This window comes from Monodelphis domestica, chromosome 4 (assembly GCF_027887165.1).
Source record: "Monodelphis domestica isolate mMonDom1 chromosome 4, mMonDom1.pri, whole genome shotgun sequence".
Lineage (NCBI taxonomy): Eukaryota > Metazoa > Chordata > Mammalia > Didelphimorphia > Didelphidae > Monodelphis > Monodelphis domestica.
In genome coordinates, this window is record NC_077230.1 from 122,240,063 (window position 1) to 122,261,159 (window position 21,097).

The window sequence follows — 21,097 nt, forward strand, 5'->3', positions numbered from 1 at the left end:
AAGAATGGTAAGGGCTAGGCAATGGGGTTAAGTGACTTGCCCAGGGTCACACAGCTAGGAAGTGGCTGAGGCTGGATTTGAACCTAGGACCTCCCATCTCTAGGCCTGGCTCTCAATCCACTGAGCTACCCAGCTGCCCCCTAGATCTTCCATTTTATTGCTGCTAGTTTTTATCAGGCTGCCTTTTGGGGATATCTGAATCTATGATCTCTTTGGGGTAGTGAACCCCCCACTGGAGCAGATTTACCCTCAGGTCATTGTTTGAGGCACTGAAAAATGAAGTGGCTTCCCCAGGATCATAGCCAATCTACGTCATTCATTCAGGATGTGATCGCTAGTCTTTCTGTTATTCCAAGCTGCCTCTCAACAAAGTGTCTGTTCTATATCCTATAGTAGGATATCCCTAAAGATTTTTTTTTTTGGAGGGAGGGGGACCTTTGCTCAGTTAATATATAAGGTAATCCAAAGCCTTCTGGAATTTTGAGGAATGAGACAAGTGGCAATGAATGCAGGATCTTCCCTGTAGTTATGGCTGTACAAAGCAGTGTCAGACCATTTAAAAATTTGAGAGTGATGCTGTGCCACTGAATATGTATAACAGATAGGTAAAAGCTCAGTGAAAAATGATGGTGTTGCTATCACGAGGCAAAGCCTAGAATGTTGGGGCTGGCAGGATCCTTCCTTCCTAATCCCAGCCCCGGGCAAGTTCTTGGACAAACTGTAAAAGCTCTCTCCAACATCAATCCAGACTCTTGTTGGACCCTAGCATAATACCAATGCAGAAAATTGTTAAAAGGGCAGTGCCATCTCTTTGCATAAAAACACTCCTACTTTCTGTCTTAGTAACAACTCTAAGGCGGAAGGGCAAGGGCAGGCAAACTGGGGGAGCCGATTTGTCCAGGGTCACACAGTAGGACGGTCACACATATATTTACTTCAAATAATAATAATAATTTAAATAAAATAAATAATAAATTACTTATGAATAATTTAAAATTTATTTTTATATTTTTATAAATATAATATAAACATAAATTTTAAATTTCTTCATAATAATAAATTATTTATTTATGTTGTCATTATTATATCTTTATTATTATTAAAAAATAAAAAAGTTCATAGCAACCTGAGGCTTTCAAGTACACTAAGCCTCACAGGTTTCTGTGTTGCACAAGACCCATTCGGGGCCCACTCAGTGCCGTCACGAGAAACATTTCTACTTGACGCAACTTGAGTTTCCTGTTTCCACATTGATTCATGACTTGAAAAAGGCAGAACAAGCATCCTCTGTGCAGCGTACATTTGGCCAGGGGGATAGGCTGGTTTGGGTCCCGTAGGATTTAAACTGATGTCAATACTCCAAGGGTTATATTTTATGAAGTGAATAGAGTTAATAATCACTAGAAGTGAAGTAATAAAAGGGTAATTATCTAACAAAATAAAATCACATGACTAAATTCTCTTCGCTGTTAAAAAAGACCGCTGGCAGCCGCCATTGCAGGAAGAAGAGGGAGAGAGAGGCGGGCCTACACAAAATGTAAAACCTCCCTACGTTAGCATGTAACGTGAGGAGAGTGGGGTGCTGGGAACAGTAGTTTTAGGCTACAGGAATTCTAATTACACAGTCCCAAACATTTTTTTCTTTATGTCTCAAAGGGAAACGGTGCCCCCTCCCCAAACCGTAAATCAGTGCTTTCAGCTTTGGTAAATGGCTGTCGTGGGTTTTCAGGAAAGGTGAAGGGAAAGCTTAGGAGATATTTTCTAGATGGCAAGAAAACTTTGTGCAGTGTGATGGTCATCATGAACACCAACTTAAGCCTAAAAGAAATCCCCACTGCCCTATATTTGTCAAGGGATCAGAATCACAAACTGGGAGCTAAAATGGCCCTTAGAGTTCATCTAGTCCAGTTTGTTCCTTGTACGGATAAGGAAACTGAGGAACTAAGGAAACAAGATCACACAGCTATATTCGTGGCACTGGAATAATAACGTTGATGAGGTGATGAATATTTTTACAAAATCCAAACCTTACTTTTTATAGACAAGAACGCTGAAGCCCAGAGAAGGGAAGAGACTCGTCTAAGGTCAAACATGAGACATAACTGGGGCTAGAATACACTTCTCCAGACTCTGTTTAGCGTGTGGGGATTTTTCCTTCCATACAACACTTCACAAGGCCTGGCCCGAGCCTAAACAGGCCAGGACGCTGAAACCAAGGCGGCTTCTGTGTTTTAGGCCCACATCCCGATCGGCCCCCTTCCCGGGGACACAACTCCCGGCAGAAAATACCTGCTTGACGGCGTCGTTGATAATCTGGTAGCGATGCGAGCGGCGCAGCGGCAGGCAGAAGCTGTAGACGGCGTGCAGAGAGGCGCAGAAGAAACTGATGAGGCCAATCTGTTTGCGGTGCTGGAGCCAGTGGTCCAGCCAGTCGGGAAAGCGGCGGTACTTGGTGCCCCGGAGCAGCTGCAGGACGGCGGCCAGCACGCCGGGCAGGTACACCAGGGACAGCATGACGTAGGCCACGCAGGGCAGCGTCGTATTGACCACAGAGACGGGCAGCTTGTAGAAGCGGTTCTTGTGCTCTTGGATATAGGGGTGCAGCACGTCCCGGATGAAGTTATAGGTGTAGAAGCAAACGAAGAGGCCCAGGGCCAGGATGGCTGGAACCTTCCACTCGGGGAGCAGCCTCAGGGGGACCGCCTCGATCTCCCGGGCAGACACCAGGGGCCCCATGTCTACGGGGCTGAAGCCCATGGCTCGGGCCAGCTCGGAGACCTTACGCTTGGCTTCTTGCTCGTCTCCGGAGATGAGCACCTACAGGGAAACAAGCTGGTGAAAGGGTCGCGGGGGCAGGCCGCGGTCAGCCAGAGCCGGCAGCCCTGCCCAGGCCCACCCCGGACAGATGGCACTCTTGCTCCCCATCACTTAGTCTCAACAAGACGTCAAGCTTTTCAAAGGGCCCGCACCGCCGTGGATGTACACTTATTTCCGTCGGGTCTGATTCTTTGGGATCCCATTTGGGGTTTTCTTGGCAAGGATACTACAGTGATTTGTTATTTGCTCCTCTAACTCATTTCACAGTTGAGGAAACTGAGGCAAACAGGGCTAAATGACTGGCCCAGAATCATAAAACCTGTACACGTCTGAGGGTGAAAACAAACTGGGGTCTTCCTCACTCCTGGCCTCATGTTTTATTTACTGTCCCACTTGGCTGCTCCACGTATTAAACCCCCATTTTTGGATCAAGGGGTTAAAGCCACAGAACAAATTAGGGATAGAGTTAGGATCCGAACTCTGTTTTCCTGAGCCCAAGACTAGTATTCTTTCCTGTAAAGCATGCTGCTTCCTGGCCTCTGGCTCCCTAAGGACTGACGTCTAGGGGGCAGCTGGGTGGCTCAGTGGATTGAGAGTCAGGCCCAGAGATGGGAGGTCCTGGGTTCAAATATGCCTCAGACATTTCCTAGCTGGGTGACCCTGGGCAAGTCACTTGACCCCCATTGCCTAGCCCTGACCACTCTTCTACCTTTGAACCAATACACAGTATTGATTCCAAGACGAAGGTAAGGGTTTATTTAAAAAAAAAAGAAAGGAAAAAAAAAGACTGACTTCTAGGATCTTCTTCACTTGCCAACATAACTTCAGCTGTCTTTTCCCCTCACTCTGGGGGCCCCCTTCTGCTGCCCAGAACCACCATTCTAAGGAAGGGTCCAGACCAGCCATCCTTAATTCTCTAGACCTCACCAACATTCCCTTAGTTGGGTGCCTTCTCGCCACCCCACCTTCCTCTTCAGTTCCTTTCCATGTGTTGTCTTCTCCCTTTAGAATGTCGGCTCCTTGAGGTCAAGGACTATTCTTTTTGGCTTATATCCCCAGTGTTTGGCCACTTAGTAGGTACTTAATAAATGCTTACTGACTTGAATTGACTTTAAGGGATTCTATTCTCTAATCACTAGGAATTAAAACTGGAGAATTAGAAGCTCAGAATACTTGTAGGATAGACATGAACAATTTTGTTTTGAATTCCCGAGTGGTTTTTATAGAGTTGAGGAGTTCATGAAAGAAGACTGTGTCCCTTTTAGTCCCAACTCCCTGCTCCAGGTACTTGGCAAAAACATTCCTGAAATTTGCCATCTATAGAAAACGTCAGCCAGGCCTAGAAATGGGAGGTCCTGGGTTCAAATCTGGCCTTAGACACTTCCCAGCTGTGTGACCCTGGGCAAGTCACTTAACCCCCATTACCTAGCCCTTACCACTCTTCTGCCCTGGATCTAATACGCGGCATTGATTCCAAGAGGGAAGGGACGGGTTTAAAAAAAAAGTATCTTTGCAGATTTTTATTTGGGACCTGGACTCTATACTTTGAGTTTTTTCTGTCTTCATGTACAGTGCTATGAAGATCTCCGTCACTGGCTCTCTGCTGCTCACCAAATCACATTTACACTTTGCCTTACTTTGAAGGATTATGGCAATGGTTCCAGCAAGGCATCCTAAGACACCTGAGCGCTCCTTACTCTTCTATAAGAACACTTCCTTTGAGTTAGCTGGACATACTTTCCACCAGATACAGCACGGGCATTCTAGCTTCTCACCTGGGTCCTCACGCCTCATCACTGCAGGGCAGAGCCATGAACTCCAGAACGCCCCTCTAACGAGGGGACTCGGGCCGGACCTCTCCTTTCCCACCTGGCTGCACTTTGGGACTTCTCCGCCTCGCCCATCACAAGTACCTTCTCGTGCCCTCCCGCCTCCTCTGGCTTCTCACCTAACTCTGTCCATTTCTCAGGGGCAGGGACTGCCTTACGTCGTGTGTAACTGACGCCTGACAGAGCAGACGCCAATAAACGTTTCTTGATTCTTGTCCCCGTGTTCTCCCCCCCTCCCCGGATCCAAATCTTACTCTGCCCAAAGCAATCTCCTTTTCTGCAATTACTCCAAGTCCTACCCGGCTTCCTCTCTTCTGGGTTCTGAACCCTTTCTCAATTAGGAAGTTATTAGACGCCGTCACATTAGCCTCTCACTGTTAATCTTCTCTCACCGCCTCCCGTGTGAGCTCCTGAAGGCACAATCCGTGCCTGCTCTATTTCTCTATCGCCTACAGCACAACCCAGGACGATGTGCAGATGAAACACCAGAGCAATCCTCGTATTAGTGAAAGCTGTAAGTGCCACGCTTGTATGTGGATCTACCTTCTTTCTCTACCACATCGGTTTGCTGTTTTGCATGAAAGTCCCCGACGCTCGCCTGAGCTGCAAATACCCTTTAGACGTCCATCTCTACCATGATTCTCTACCTCTGACTTAGTGCAGTGACCACCCTCTGCGCGATGTTCAGAATTCTGGATCTAATCTGAGAAACAGTCCCTCCTCGCCTCCCCAAACCCTTCCTCCCATTTCCTTTCCCTCACCAGCCCACCTGTTTGTTCCCGTCTCGTGGGCCTGCCTGCAGGGTCCAGGCAGAGATGACATTGAAGGCCTTGACAACTGTGCACGTAGGGAAGAGAGAGGCAAGGTGCTCGGCGTTGGAGTCCCGTTGCTGCAGGTGCTCCTGCTCGGTGCTGTTGCTCACGTCCACAAGGATCTTGCCCGCCAGCAGGTCGCTCAAGCCACAGAGGGTGGAGTAGTGCTCCCGGTACATGGCCACAAAGATGATTTCAGGCACGCTCACAGCCTCTGCCTGGAAGGTGACTTGGGCTGCAGCAGGGAACAATCCTGCTGTTCTTTTGGGGTTGCGGCTCCCCACCAAGACCCCAAAGCCTGAGCCCACCAGGCGTGTGGCCAGAGAACGGGCAAAGTCCCCACTGCCCAGGATGCCCACAGTCTGGTTCTGGCTGGGAATCTCTGTGAGGTTGAGGTTGCTCTGCAAAAGCTGATGGGAAATTAAAGGCTTGTCCATATCTCCAGACATCCTCTCAGCTGAAATGAAAAACAAGCAGCGTTAGCCGACTCTCCCTTCCTTAATACTCCATTGTCTGTCCCAAGTCTTTACCACAAAACTCATGAAGAATCCGGCCTCAGACACTTCCCAGCTGTGTGACCCTGGACAAGTCACTTAACCCCCCATTGCCTAGCCCTCACCACTCTTCTGCCTTACAACCAATACACAGTATTGATTCTAAGATGGGAGGTAAGGGTTAAAAAAAAAACAACACAAAAAAACTCATGAAGGAGGACAGAGGAAGGATTTAAGGATGTATTTGGGAAATCCCAGAATTCTATACCCCCTACATTGTTGTTGTCACTGTGTGTGTGTGTGTGTGTGTGTGTGTGTGTGTGTGTGTGTGTGTGTGTTTAGGGATGGTAATGTGGAATGAAAGTCTGATTCTATGTCCAGAGAGGAAACTGATGGAAATATTGACCCCAAAAGAATGTAATGCCTCACAATAATAACTGCAGATAGTCGTGAATGATAAACTTTTCATTTTATGATAAGGAGTAGAGATTTCTATGGTCAAGGCAATTTCTATGAAAAGCAAAGTCAATGGGGCAGCTAAGTAGCACAGTAGATAGCTCCCAGACAGCTGAAATCTGACCCTGGGCAAGTCACTTACCCTGACTGCCTTGTTAGGGTTTAAAAACATGTAAAGTCAATGAAATTTATCCAGGGTACCCACCTAGCCTCCTCTTTTAGCTCCACACCATAAGGTGATCTGGTCTCCCTGGACATGTATAAAATCATCCACCCTTAAAATATTTGTTGAAAACACCTTGTTACATGACCCCATCAAGGGCATTTGCATTTCAAAAAGGGATTCCCGATGATAAAAAGTGTCCCAGCAAGCTGAGGGCAAGGCTGAGTTTAGAATTCAGATCTGCGGACTCCTAAGCCAGTATTTTTTCACTCTGATCATGGGTTGCCCATCTCTTTTTTCACAGGCATATGTACACAGCACCTGCTTTCCTTCCTTGCCCCCATGTCACTGTCATCTGTTCAGAGTGTTCAAGCTGGCTCACCTCTTCATTTTATAATACAGAAACTGAGTCCTAAAGTAAAGCACCGTTTTCAGGATCACATCAGTGGCAAGGCTAGAGTTAGTATCCCCTTCTGATTACCCCATGATTTTCTACCTTTCTGGATAAAACCTGTCAAAGAGAAGTGTGGGGAGACAGGGCCACCTAGAATATCACTGTACCAGCCCATGACTGTGGCCATAGGGCCCAGAAGAAATGTAATGGATTCAGCCTCTACCCTTTCATTTAGACTGTCTTGAGGGAAGGAGGAGGGAGTGTGTGCATGCATGCATGCAGGGGTACTTGACTCTTCTCCTAATAGTAGACACAAAGCTGTAGACAATAAAAAGTCTTAGATTTATAGTCAAAGGACCTAAATTGAATCCTAGCTCTGCCACTCACTCTCTGCATGACGTTAGGCTTGACCACTTAACCTCCCTGGGCCTCAGTTTCCCCATATGAGTTCCTTTTCAGCTCTTATTTATTACCCTGTGATTCCTTCTTTCTTTTACTTTCACCTTGAAAGTAGATTTTTGTTAGAGAAATGAAAAGGGAGGTAGAAAGGAGGCACCATTGAATAGGTGAAAAGATAGGAAAAAAAAATGTGTGTATGCTTCAAATCAAAGCCCTAAAGCTTCAGTAAATTGAAAAATAAGATTTTTCATGGGCCACCAATAATACCCCTAAGAATAAAATCACAAGGTCTAATTAGTCCTGGGAGGTGTTATTTTGGGCTGTTTTTGACTTTCCGAAAAAAGTCAGAGTGACCTAGTAGAAATGTAAAGTCTGGAGACCTGAGTAATCAGTCTGGCTCTGCCTCTAATTAGGTGGGTAAGTGACCTCAACTCTCTGGGCCACGGCTTTCTCACTGCACAATGAGGAGGTTAGAAGAGACTATTACTATTGCTCAAGCTCCTGCCATAGATCACATTTTATGATTCCATGAAAATTCGATGATCCTTAAAGAAAAAAGACTTTGGCCACGTCAAGGGGAATGAACAGATACCAGACGTCAGTCTCTGGGATGTAGAACCTTCCTCTCTCCCAGCTCATGTGCCCTTTCACACAGGATGCCTTCCCCACTCTTCTGGCCCACACCGACTTCTCTGGAGCCTCTTTCACAGCCAGATCCCTGTGCTGGACACCAGACTCCCTGATCCCAGGGTGTACACCCCGATCCCCCAGGTCCCCAGGGCCCAAGCCTGACAATTCTCTTCTTCTCCTTACCCCTTCCAGTCCTGCGCTGTACCCTGTTCTACTCATTAAGCCAACGTGATCCTAGACAAATCCCTTAAACCTCACTTTATGCTTCTGTCACTTAGGACTACCACCTACCTCAGAGGTATTAGGAGGCTTAAATGGGGAAGAAAATACAAAGCATTTTGCAAGCTGTAAAGACCTAGATAAATGTTATTATTATTCCTTGTTGCCCGAAAGCATCTAAAAGCACGGGCATGAGTGGGTGACTGGCAAAGGTCCCTCTGACCTGCGGACATCTAGATTTTGAACTCCACGGGAGAGGGGCTGATGTAGTAAGAGATTCAGGAGATGAGGCAAGGGGGGTATCAAACTGCACCGTCTGTCAGACAGGGATCCTCAGTACAGGCCGTACTGCACACAGTCACCCAGGGCAGCCGAGGGCACTGTCACTGTAACTCCACGCTCACCATGCTGCACGTGTCACCTGGCACAGAAGACACAATGTCTGTATCCTCTGAGGGCTTAAAACGCCATCTGGATCCCACCCCTTGGACCTGGGTCACAGTTTACCAATTTACTCAACTCTCAATCAGCTGGACTAACAGGAAAGCTATGGAAGGGGTAAGCAGAGCTGCAGATGAGCCAAAAAACGATTTCATGGAGTCCCACCGACTTGGAATGGACTTCAGGGATCACGTAGTCTAATTTCTATCTGATGTGGGCTAAAATTTAAAAGAATTTGTGATCTCTGAGAGCCTGCAGATTAAACAGGGTCAGGCAGCTAGGAGGGCATTAGGGTAGGGGCAAGGGAGTACTTTGCTTTGGGGCTAAACACTGGCTACAGAATAGGTCGCCCTTTTTGAATACTAAAAACTAAATCAAAATATGAAAAACATTGAAATAGGTTTTGACAATGATACATGTATAACCCAGTGGAACTGCTTGTCTGTTTCAGGAGAGGGGAGGAAAGGAGGGGAGATCATGAATCATGGAACCATGGAAAAATATTCTTAAAAAAAAAATCAAATAGGTTTTAAGTTACTGTTCAACCCCTCTATTTTGTGGTCTGTGTCTGATAGGTCTAAAAAGCCCTATAAGGAGGTATTTCTACACAATTTAAAACAATATACATTTTGGTAATTTAATTGGGATAGCACTGAATAAGTAGATCAGCTTAGTTAGAATTGTCATTTTAATTATATTGGTAATACCTATTATTTAAATCTGACTTTATTTGTGTAAAAAGTATTTTTTAATTATGTTCACATCATTCCTGGGTTTGTTTTGGCATGGAGTCTCCTAGGTCTTTTATTCTATCTATGGTCATTTTAAATCATTTTGACCCAGAGGTTCCACTGTTTGGGCATATAGAACAGTCCCATATGAAACAAAATAATTAAGTGCTGTTTATGGTTACAAGAAACAAACTGAAAAAAATCAAAGTAGGTGTCTACTCATTGGAGAATGGTTGAACAAATTAGAGTACATGTAATAGAATATTACTGTGCTGTAAGAAATGAAAAATAAAAAGAATTCAGAAAGAAAACAAATTTGGGAAGACTTGTATAAATAAGTATATAGAAAAGTAAATTAAATCAGGAGAATAATTTGCATGATGACCATACTAATGGAAAGGTCAACAATAACGAACATGTAAAGTCAAGAAGCACCAATAACATTTATAGCAACAATGAAAATATGCATCACAAAAAAGAGGGGACAACTCCAACTGATTACTGATTAGTAGTAGAATTGAGTCTATGTGTAACCCCTATGCTTCTAGCCTGTATGAAAGAGGGAGATCCAGTCTTCAAAAAATAAACTTAGAAAATTTAAATGGCTGATCACTTAAAAAAATGGGGGGGGGGGGGGGGGAATGTCCTAATGGAAGAAAAATAAAACAATACCGGGCTAAGAGTCAAGAGACTGGTTCAATTCCATAACCACTGCTTGTAAACCTGCTACGTGTAGAGTTAGGCACCAAAGATTTTTAAAAAGGAATACAACTTGATTCTTTTCCTCAATGTATAATCTGTCTTCAATCATTACGATACGATAACTTCTTGAGAGTAAGATTAGTTCATTCTTTGTATACCTAGTGTTAGCATGGAGGAAGCACTTGAGAAATACTTGTTGATGGTCTGATCCAATTCAATCCTATTCAATCCAACAGGAGTTTTAAGAGGTGAACTCTGTGCAAAACACTTGGCTAGATGTTAGGGTTACAAAGAGAGTCTTTACTAGGCTTGGGATCTTGGATAAACAACTTGCTTTCTCTGTGTTTCAATTTCCTTCTCTATGAAACAGATAAACCGTGCTGTTCTGCCTTCCTCCTGTGAGCAAGGCTGTTAAAGTAATGTGGCATGATCACCGTAACCTTTCATTTACTGGGCTTCTTTGGAGGGATTTTTTTCCAGGTAACCATAGTACATGAAGGCATTCCTTCAAGCACTCAATCAGATTTTATTTATTAATTTTTTATGGAAATCATTTTGAAAAATATTACGTTTCCTCTCCTTTCTCCTCCATATTGTTATCATTCTCCCAGGCTGTAAGCACAACAGCTGCTCCTGGGGTCAGCACAGAAGGACTGAACCTGCTATTTTTCTGGCCTGGCTGCCCCAAAGGGCTCCCCCTCCATACTGGACTTCGTGAGGCTGCCCAAGTGCCTTTTGGCCCCCTGCAGTGTGCCTCTCCTGAACAGACACAAGCCACTATTCCCGGCCTAAATATGTTACTCATTCTAAAAGAAAGCAGGATGAATAGACTGTAACCGTTTCTTGTTGGCAGAGGTGGGTCACCGTGAACAGCGGCAGCGGTCATCTTGCAATAAGTCATCTTCTCTGGAACCACTGAGGTGGATGGGATTGTTTACTGCATATTCTTAGTGCAGTTTCTTCCTTCCTCTGTCGCCATGCCTGTCTGGAGCAGCCCTCCCTCTCTTTCTAATTTGCTGCTGCTAATCTAATGGAAAATTAGAAAGATCTTCACCCTTGTTAGAATTCTGCGTAAAGGCAAAGTAAACAGGCATGGCTTCCCTATGAGTCAATCATGTGAGCCACCGGGAAGGGACTTGATGGCATCTTATGGTTGCTTAGAGCAGGGGCCTTTTTCTGGCTTATATTTGGGCTGTATAGCCACGGTTGCCAGAAAAAGGAAATATTGCTGTGGTTATATGGTGATGGTCCTGAGAATGCAATTCCCTGAAAAACCCTAAGTATACAACAAGGGCCAAATAACCAGGACTGTGAGTCGGAGGAGCTCCCCCACCTTAAAAAAAGCTGGAGTTCTTAAGTAACCTTGTTTGTATGTTGGTCCCCTTTAGCAGTCTGAGAAAACAGGGAACCCTTCTTAGAATGGCACACATACCTTAAATAAAATATGTAGAATTGCAAAGAAAATAAATTATATTAAAATAGTGAAAAAATATTTAAAAACCCCACAAACAAGTTCCCAGACCCCAGGCGAAGAGCCCTTGCTCTAGAGTCTGTAACATTGTTTTTCTCATTTTTGCTGGGAGATATCTGAGAAACAAGGAACAAAACCTAAAGGTGATGTGTAAATTCAGGCCTAGTGTCACAACCCCTTCAATCTGATTCTGCTGCTGAAGGGCCCCCTGCCAGGTGATTTCAATGGTAATAGACTCCTAGGTCCCTGCAGAAACAGCCTCCGTGGCCATGGGACAAGCATTCGTAAAAATCAGAGAGAGGCTTTTGGAGATAACTTTAAATAGTAATATCCTTAGCCTGTACCTCATTTCTACCTGAGCCAACACTTTCTTCCTTTCCCTTCCCTTCCCAATGTCAGGATGATGTGAAAACTTAGCCTGATATTCAAGGCCTTTTACAACCTAGTCCTAAATCTATCTTTTGTCATATACTGGCTTTGGAGATTGCCTTTGTTCATTGCTACCCATTGGTCCACCTCTGTGAGCTCTTGTTTCTTCATCTATAAAATAAAGGCGTCAGACAAGGTGCTTTTTAAGGAGCCTTCTGGCTCTAAAATCTAGGATCTTTCTGGATTTATTTACTATTAATTTGCTACCATTTGCTCACTGTTCCCTATTTATACTTTGCAGTTTCCCAGCATAGCCTATCCACCCTCTTTAATCCCTTCCTTCCTCGCCATTTAACAAAAGTCTACCTATCTTTACAGGCCTAGATTAAGGTCTACCCTCCCTCCTTCCATGAACCCTCTCTGAGGTGGAATGGTAGCATGGAAAAGAGCACCGATCCTGGATTCCAAAGACCTGAGCATCCCTCCCAGCTCAGACATTTACTAGCTGTGTCGTTAGGGCAAACCAGTGGGCCTTGGTTTTCTCATCCGTCTCAGGGCCTGGTCCAGGAAGGCCCAGTAAGCTCTGCTGGTGGCGCCCTCCTGGGCAGGGGCAGAGCCATCTTCTGGAAGGGCCTGTGGATGGGAGGATCCTAGTCGAGTGCATACAGGTATTCTGAATGGATGTGCTCCCAAGCCACCAACCCACTAATTTGATCTCTGCCTTTTCCCTGTCCTAGAAATACATTTCTCCTGTAATAGGGGTTACTGCCCCATTCTCAGCAAGCAGCATCGCAGGGCTGACCGTTCGGGCACCGTCCCACACCCCTGAGCTGGGGTTACACTTCAGACATAGGGTTATTGTAGGGAAAGGAAGCACTTTGTAAAGCGTTGCTCTTATTCTCTGACCATCCCAGCTGGGCCGTGTGCCCTGAACACCCAGAGCATTCTGCATCCACGGCCTTCCTTATACACCAAGTGACCCCTCGCTGACAAGCACTCTCGAGACAAGGGGAAGGGGCAGGGTTTTTCCTGCCTCTGCATCGCTCATAAACTTGGGGATGGTTTTGCTTTCAGAATGAAGGCTTCTGACAGTCAGTGGAAAAAAGGAGGAGTCATTTCCTAACCCCACAGAGAAGAGAAATGGAGAAATGTAAATTAACACAACTCTGAGGTTTTCGTGCAGAGCCATCCAAACAGCAACAGATGGAGGGAGGAAGGAGACAGTGTTGGAGGGGCTGGGGAAGATGGGCCCCACTGTTACACTGAGGAAAAAAGTTAGGTACCAGCAGGATAGATACGGGGTCAATTGGAAAAAACCAACAGTGGGAAGGTACTAGAATTAAGAAGAGTTGGAAAAGTCTTCCTGTAGAAGGTAGAACTTTATCCCCCACTAATACACTGTAGATTGGCCTATGAACTAATTTGGAACTACTTGGGAAAGTAAATCAAAGTAAACCAAAATATTTATAGCCCTACTTCTAACATAGCCTAAACTAGAAACAAATCAAGTGCTTGTGAAGTGGAGGAATGAATAATAACAACAATAGCTGTATTCAAATGGTTTGCGAAATGTTCTCCATTATATGTCCAGTTTGTTTTTTTGAACTCTGCCCTACCTGAAATGATGCTGTATCCCATCTGGTTTTCATGTCTCAGAATAAATGCCACTTCCTCCTAGAAACCCTCCCTGATTCTCCCCAGCCAGATGTGGCCTCTCAATTGTTCTCCTAGAGTGTTTTGTTTATGTCTCAATACTGTACTTATCACATTCTACCTTGTATTATCAGTATCCACCTACGTCCTTGCCTTCTTCCCCACACTAGGAACGCCATGAGATCAGGCACCCGGTTGGATTTGTTGTTGTATCACCCATAACACCTAAGCATATGGTGAATTTCTCAATAAGTGTCAAATGAGTTGACATGTAAAAAAAAACAGGCTCAAGAAACAAAGTAATTTCTTATGTTTATCCTTCCACCAAATTGGCACATTCAGTAAGTGCCATATTTATGTGCCAGGCACTGGGTAGGGGACACATTATTTATGACTTCATCTTCATCTGTCCCTCCCTCTGTTCTCCCCACCATATTGTTGCAATCCAACTGACCCTTTCCATATAGGAGTAATGGGAGAAAGGAAGAGACTCTAAAGGGTCTGGATCTCTCCTCCAACCACTGAGGTCACGGAAGAAAGAATGTGCTGAGGGAAGGGAAATGTGTTAGTTAATTAGAAGAAATAGGGGGGCTGCTGGGTGGCTTAGTGGATTGAGAGTCAGGCCTAGAGATGGGAGGTCCTGGGATCAAATGTGAACTCAGACATTGCCTAGGTGTGTTACCCTGGGCAAGTCACTTAACTCCAATTGAGTAGCCCAGCCCTTACCGCTCTTCTGCCTTAGAAACAATACCCAGTGGGAAGGGTTTAAAAAACCTTCTTCTTTAAAAAAAGAAGAAGAAATAGCAAATCCTGCTAAGTAGGGATTACAGTTAACTACCTAGTCAGTCAATAAGCATTTATTTATTTATTTGTAAAAAAAGAAAAAAGTGACCAAAACACCCCCTTTCCTTCTTAGAGGCAGCACAAAATATAAGAAGAGTGATAAGTGCTAGGCAATTGGGGTTAAGTGACTCACCTGGTGTCACACAGCTAGGAAGTGTCTGGGGCCACATTTGAACTCAAGACCTCTCCTCTCCAAGCCTGGAATTCTACCACTGAGTCACTTAGCTGCTCCTATCAATAAGTATTCATTAAGTATCTGCTATGGACCAGCCACTGTGCTAAATGGTGGGGATGCAAAGAAAAGCAAAAGATAGTCCCTGCTCTCAAGAAGTTCCCAATCTAATGGAGGAGAGAGACAACCTGAAAACAACCATGTATATTTGTAGAAATACAGACAAAATAAACTGGAGATAGCCACTAGTGGAAAGACACTAGCAGGTAAGGAGATCAGGAAAGGCTTCTCATAGAAGATGGGAGGGAGCCTGCAGACACATGTGGACTGGGAGCCAGGAGACTTTACAAGCAGTTTCATGGGACTTTAGAGTTGGAAAGGAGCTCAGGAATTCTGTAGCAAGGGGTTTCCACTCTGAGAGCAGAGGTTATTTTTTACTTTTCTTTGTATCCCAAGTGCTTACACAGCATATCATAGGGATGTAGCAAGCACTGACTGACTTTCCTGTGTCGTAGACCCCCTTGGCAGTTTGGTAAAACCTATAAACTCATTCTCAGAATAATCTTTTTAAATACATAAAACAAAATGGATTATAAAGGAAACTAATCATATTAAAATATAGTTATCTACAAAAAATACAGGGGTGTATACACACACACATTCACAGACTGCAAGTTAAGAAGGGCTGATTTATTTGACACCCTTATTTTGACAAATTGAGACCCAAAGACAGGAAGCAACTTGTCCAAAGTCATATAGATCTAATCTTGGCTCCCCACTGACCTTAAGTCAGATGACCTTTCTGAGCCTCAGTATCCTTATCTATAAAAGGAGTTAGATAATCTAAAATTGTTTCCAGCTATTGTTTAGTTTTCTCTTCTTCTAGCCTACCACCCCATCCCTAATCCTTTCCCATTATCCTGGGATTACCATCAAGTACAAACTGTCAGAAGCATGACTATTCATGCTTGCCAAATCTTGCCAAAGCAATTACCCAAGTAATTTAGGAATCTGCAGGTCCTTGGCACTTTTTGGTCTGTCTGTTCTCCCCTAGTCTTCTTCTCACACACACTCCCCTCTCCTTTCCACTATCCCTCTCTCTCTCTCTCTCTCTCTCTCTTTCTCTCTCTCTCTCTCTCTCTCTCTGTCTCCCTCCCCCTCTCTCCCCTTTTATCTCCCCTTTCTCCCCTCTCTCCTCTCTCCCCCCTCTCTCCCTCTTCTTCTCTCCCTCCTCTCTCTCTCCCCCTTTCTCTCTCTCTCTCTTCCTCCCTCCCTCCCTCTCTCTCTCTCCCTCTCTCCCCTTTTATCTCCCCTCTCTTCCTCCCTCTCTCTATATCTCTTCCTCCCTCTCCCTTTCTCCCCTCTCTCTCCCTCTTCCTCCTTCTCTCTCTCTCCCCTTTCTCTCTTCCTCCCTCTCTCTATTTCTTCCTCCCTCTCCCTTTCTCCCCTCCCTCCCTCTTCCTCTCTCCCTCCTCTCTCTCCCCCTTTTTCTCTCTCCCCCTCCCTCCCTTCTCTCTCCCCCTTTTTCTCTCCCCCTCCCTCCCTTCTCTCTGTGCCTCTGTCTCTCTTCCTCCCTCTCTCCCTCCCCCCTCCCAGCTATTTTCTAACTTCTACAGTACAAATCTTTTACATCTTTGGAATCCTTAGACTGAGAACTAGAATGAATCTCACTGATTAAATTTTAAATTAGAAAAATATTTTGTCTGGTTGCAGGCATTTTTAGAAAACTCACTACTTTGGTTGTGGCTCAAGCAAAACCTTCAATGAGTTCAAGCCTTGGTTAGAAACGTTTTGTTTGCCTTTGTTTCATGTAAATGAGTTTGGTACCTTCTGGTTCTGCAGCCTGTTTCAAGCCCTTTCTCCTTAGGATTGAGTTCGTCAAGCTCCTGGGGATTTTCTCAGGATGGTTTCACCAAGGATGCGGGTCTTGAGGGGTTTGGGAAAATGACTCTTCTAGAGAACAATAAAGGCCTAGGGCTTAACAGAAGAACTGGTAAGCCAAGGAAGGAAAGAAAAAGAGCTAGCCAATGCAATCGAGAAGTAAACCCTTGAAAAATGCTCCACTGTGCCCTGTCTCCGCCAGACGACCACTTACATTTACACAGCACATTATGGTTGACATGGTGTTTTCATGCCAAAGGCCAGGTTCTCTTGTTTTGAGCCCACATTTAACAGAAGCAACTGAGACAAAGAGAAATTAAGTGACCCGAGGCTCAGAAAGGCAACGTGTCTTTCACCCTGCTCACACAGCTAGTAAAACACAGATTCAGGGCTCAAAGAAAGGTCTCCCGACTTCAAAACCAGTTCTCTTCCCACCGCTCCACACGGCTTCTTAAAAAAAAAAATGAAGCTGATTTCCAGGGCAAATAATCTGTTTTTACTGTCTTTGTAAGAGGCTCAAAGAGATCTTTACGAAGAGCACCAAAGACTGTACTTAAGCACCACGCCGGTGCTATTGCCTCCTCTTGGGGGCTGCTCCTTGACTCCACTGCTCTTATCCAGTTAATTACCAGTCAGCAGGGACCCCCTCATTTTTTTCTTTCTTTTCTTTTTTCTCCTACTTTTCTTCTGTGAAAAGCAGAAATAGATGCAGCTAAATCAATACGCTGTGTTCTCTGCCAAATGGAAAGACTATGAAATTTCTAAAAATGGGCCATAAGATAATGGCCCGGAGGTAGTGTGTACTTTGATAGCAGACAATGAAGGAAAATGCTTCTCTGTTTGGGGGCTGGAAAGAGTGGGAAGCATGTGTTGATAGTGGCCTTTAAGAGGCATGTTTTCATCCAGGTGTCCAATTCAGGCAACTAGAGTGCAGAGACACTGTGCAATGGGAAAAGTATAAGGGTTCAAGTCCCAGACCTATCACTAATTAGTCCTGTGACCCTGGATAAAGTACTCTGCTTCTCTGGGCAACTTGGGGCTGCTGAGGTTCTGATGGGTGAATACTCTAAGGGCTGCCCACTGTATCGAGTCAACTATTTTGGCCATGTTTCACCTTCCTCCCCAATTTATCTTCTTGCCAAAAGCCTTGCTGACTGTCTCTGTGTCTGTCTGTCTGTCTGTCCCTCTCTCTCTCTCCAGTCACCAACCTCCTCTCCCCTAGATACTTTCTTGTTCTATAAGGAATGATTAGGAGTTTTAGGCCTATCCAGTCTTACAGGGGTTCAAGGCTGCGCCCTAATGCTGTTCCCCAATCTCCTCCTCTGTGACACTGTGGGATTTTCAAAGGCAGGTGAACCCTACCAACACTTACCGACACCTGTTGCTATCTGAGTCAAGCACGAGGCCTGGGACTCAGGAAGAGACACAAGAGACAAAGCAATCCCTATTCAAAGGCCTTTTGTGGACAGTCAGATGTGACACGGAGCCCTGTGGAGCTGGTTTTCTCATGTGTTTGCTATTCCTGGATTTAATATGATCTTCCCAGTTTTATTTAGTGGGCCAACTCAAGTTCTACTTACCCTAGAAAGCCTTCCCAGATCACTCTTGACCACACCGACCTTGCCCTCATTTGAACTCTGACACCTCGGATACTTTTTTTAAAAACTCTTACCTTCCATTTCAGAATCAACACTGTGCATTGGTTCCAAGGCAGAAGAGTGGTAAAGGGGGTAAATGATTTGGAATTGGCAGCACTTGTTTTGGTTTCATCTACTGCCTCATTGTTTCATGTGTGTCTGTCTCATTTATCTGTCCTATCAGAAAGTAAACTTTTCCAAAAGGGCAGGGAAAATACTTTATGCTGCTCCTCTGTGCCTTACAGCACCCGGCATAGCATCAGATGCTTTGAAAGTCCTAAATAGTTCCTGAAAGTCCCAAGGAGATTCAAAGCTCACTCTGGAAGACAGCATGGTGCGGAATGGATCATAAGCATCCATTTGGAACTCGAAAGGGCTCTAGAGCTTGTCCTTTTTTTTTTTTGGCAGATGAGGGAAATGAGGCTCTTGGAGCAAATGATTTGCCCAAAGTGGCCAGAATTTGAACACAAGTGTAATCACTCCATGAATAGCAAACTACCCAGGATACATGGACTTGGCTCCCATTCAATCCTAGTAACTCCACAATGCTAATAACTATAACTCCTAATAACAGTACTGAAGACAACATAGAGTGGACAGAAAGCCATTTTTGGAATCAAAATTTGAGTTCTGTCTCTGATATACTACCTATGTAACCTCACAAGAGTTACCGAATCTCTCAATGTCCCCAAAGAACTTGATAAGACTGGAAGTTACAGACCAGGGGCTGATAGACATTGCTGAGGAAGAGTTTCTTCACTATAATTCCAAATTGATGGAATTACAGGTCTAGACCCAAAATACAGTGGTACTATCTATCCCAAAGAGTTTTTTTTTAAAAGGGTAAAGGACCTATTTGTACAAAAATATTTATAGCCATTCTTTTCATGAAAGCAAGGAATTAGAAGTGGAGGGAATGGGAGGACTTCTGGGTAAGCATGGTGGCAGTCTAGACAAGGGACCCTTCCTCTCCCCAGCACACACCGATATAGACTACCTCAAAAGACAAAAAACAAAAACAAAAACAAAACAAAACAAAAACAAAACAAAAAACATTCTCATAAGAATGGATTCTACAGTAGGGCACAGCATTGAAGGTACGTGGGATTTGGGCATTTCCACACTATAAGGGGGTGAAAAAGCTCCCAGACAAACTTGAGCCGATCTACCCTCCCTCACTCCACCTATGGAGCCAGAGCCAGCACACACCAGAACCAGTGAGTGAGTGAGGGGCACATCTAGGTGCTTGGGAGCTGACTAAGACCATCAAAAACCTACCCCTGAGAGAAGCTACACTTGAAACCCCAGTGGGTGGGGGAACACAGACCGTGGGGGCTCCAGAGAAGGTAGCACAGAGAAGACCCCGGAACAGTGGAAGCTGCAGAGATTCGAGAGCTTGCCTTAGGCAAAATCCTTGCTCCTTAACTCCATACACAGAGAACTTTGCCCAGCTCCCTCAGATTTCTGACTAAAAAGGGAAGGCAAAACCTCCACTGTGATGGCAAATTGCACACAGGACCAACAAACGCTCTCCAAGAAAAAAAAAAAGACAGTGACCCTCGAAAATTTTTATGGAGGAAAAACCCAGGCTACAGAGGAAATACAGGAGGAAATTCAAACACAGACAAAACCTTCTAAAAAAATGGAAATTGTCCACAAGTTCTGGAAGAATTTAAATTGGAGCTTATCAAAAAGATGGAAGCCTTCTGGTAAGAGAAGTGGGAAATGGTTCAAAGAGAAGATAAAATTATAGCAGAAAACAAAAAATTAAAGCAGAAAACCAGGCCTTAAGGACCAGAATTGAGCAACTGGAAACCAATGATTTGGCAAAACAGCAAGAATTAATAAAGCAAAGTCAAAAGACTGACAAAATAGAAGAAAACATAAAATTGCCAAACTCCAGAGCTTTCAAGCTAAGGAGAAAATCCTACAAGAAGCCAAAAAGACACAATTCAGATACCAAGGAGCACCAATCAGATTCACACAAGACCTGGCAGCTTCCACACTGAAGTACTGCAAGGCCTGGAACATGATATTCAGAAAGGCAAGAGAACTGGGTCTTCAATCAACAATCACCTATCCATCAAAACTGAGTACATACTTCCAGGGGAAAGTATGGGCATTCAACAAAATAGAAGATTTCCAAGTATTTGTAAAGAAAAGACCAGAACTAAGCAGAAAGTTTGATATCCAAACACAAAGATCAAGAGAAACATGAAAAGGTAAATAAGAAAGAGAGGGAAAAGGGGAAAACATTTTTTTTAAAAAATTCAAACTCTCTTCTTTAAGGGCTACAATTAGATCAAATTACATATACAAAAATAATGACCAGTAAGGGTACATGGAGAGCCAAATCAAAAATTAATAGGAAATTAAATAATATGATTCTCCAAAATCAGTTAGAGAACAAATCATAGAAACAATTAATTTCATTGAAGAAAATGACAATGATGACACATCCTTTCAAACTCTATGGGATGCAGCCAAAGCAGTGCTCAGGGGAAAATTTATATCCTTGAGTTCATATATTAACAAATTAGGGAGGGCAGAGGTCAATGAATTGGACATGCACATCAAAAAACTTGAAAGCAAAGAAATTAAAAACCCCAAGAAGAAAACCAAATTAAGGGATCCTAAAAATTAAGGGAGAAATTAATAAAATCGAAAGTGATAGAACTATTGAACCAATAAATAAGACTAGAAGCTGGTATTTTGAAAAAACAAACAACATAGACAAAGTACTGGTCAATCTAATAAAAAAAGGAAAGAAGAAAACCAAATTAACAGTATCATAGATGAAAAGGGAGAACTCACCTCCAATGAAGAGGAAATTAAGGAAATAATTAAAAACTATTTTGCCCAATTATATGGCAATAAATATGGCAATTAGGTGATATGGATGAATATTTACAAAAATATAAACTGCCTAGATTAACAGAAGAAGAAATAGAATTCTTAAATATCTCATATCAGAAAAAGAAATT

The 21,097-nt window shown here is 44.0% G+C and overlaps 1 protein-coding gene across 1 annotated transcript in view; it reads right to left on the bottom strand.

The window, feature by feature from the left end:
- The window catches only part of STEAP3 (STEAP3 metalloreductase), an 85,440-nt gene that overhangs the window by 14,288 nt on the left and 50,055 nt on the right, over positions 1–21,097 (bottom strand). The window contains 2 exon segments of the mRNA XM_007494062.2: positions 2,290–2,817; positions 5,416–5,915. Of these exon segments, the coding sequence (XP_007494124.2) occupies positions 2,290–2,817; positions 5,416–5,915 (1,028 nt within the window).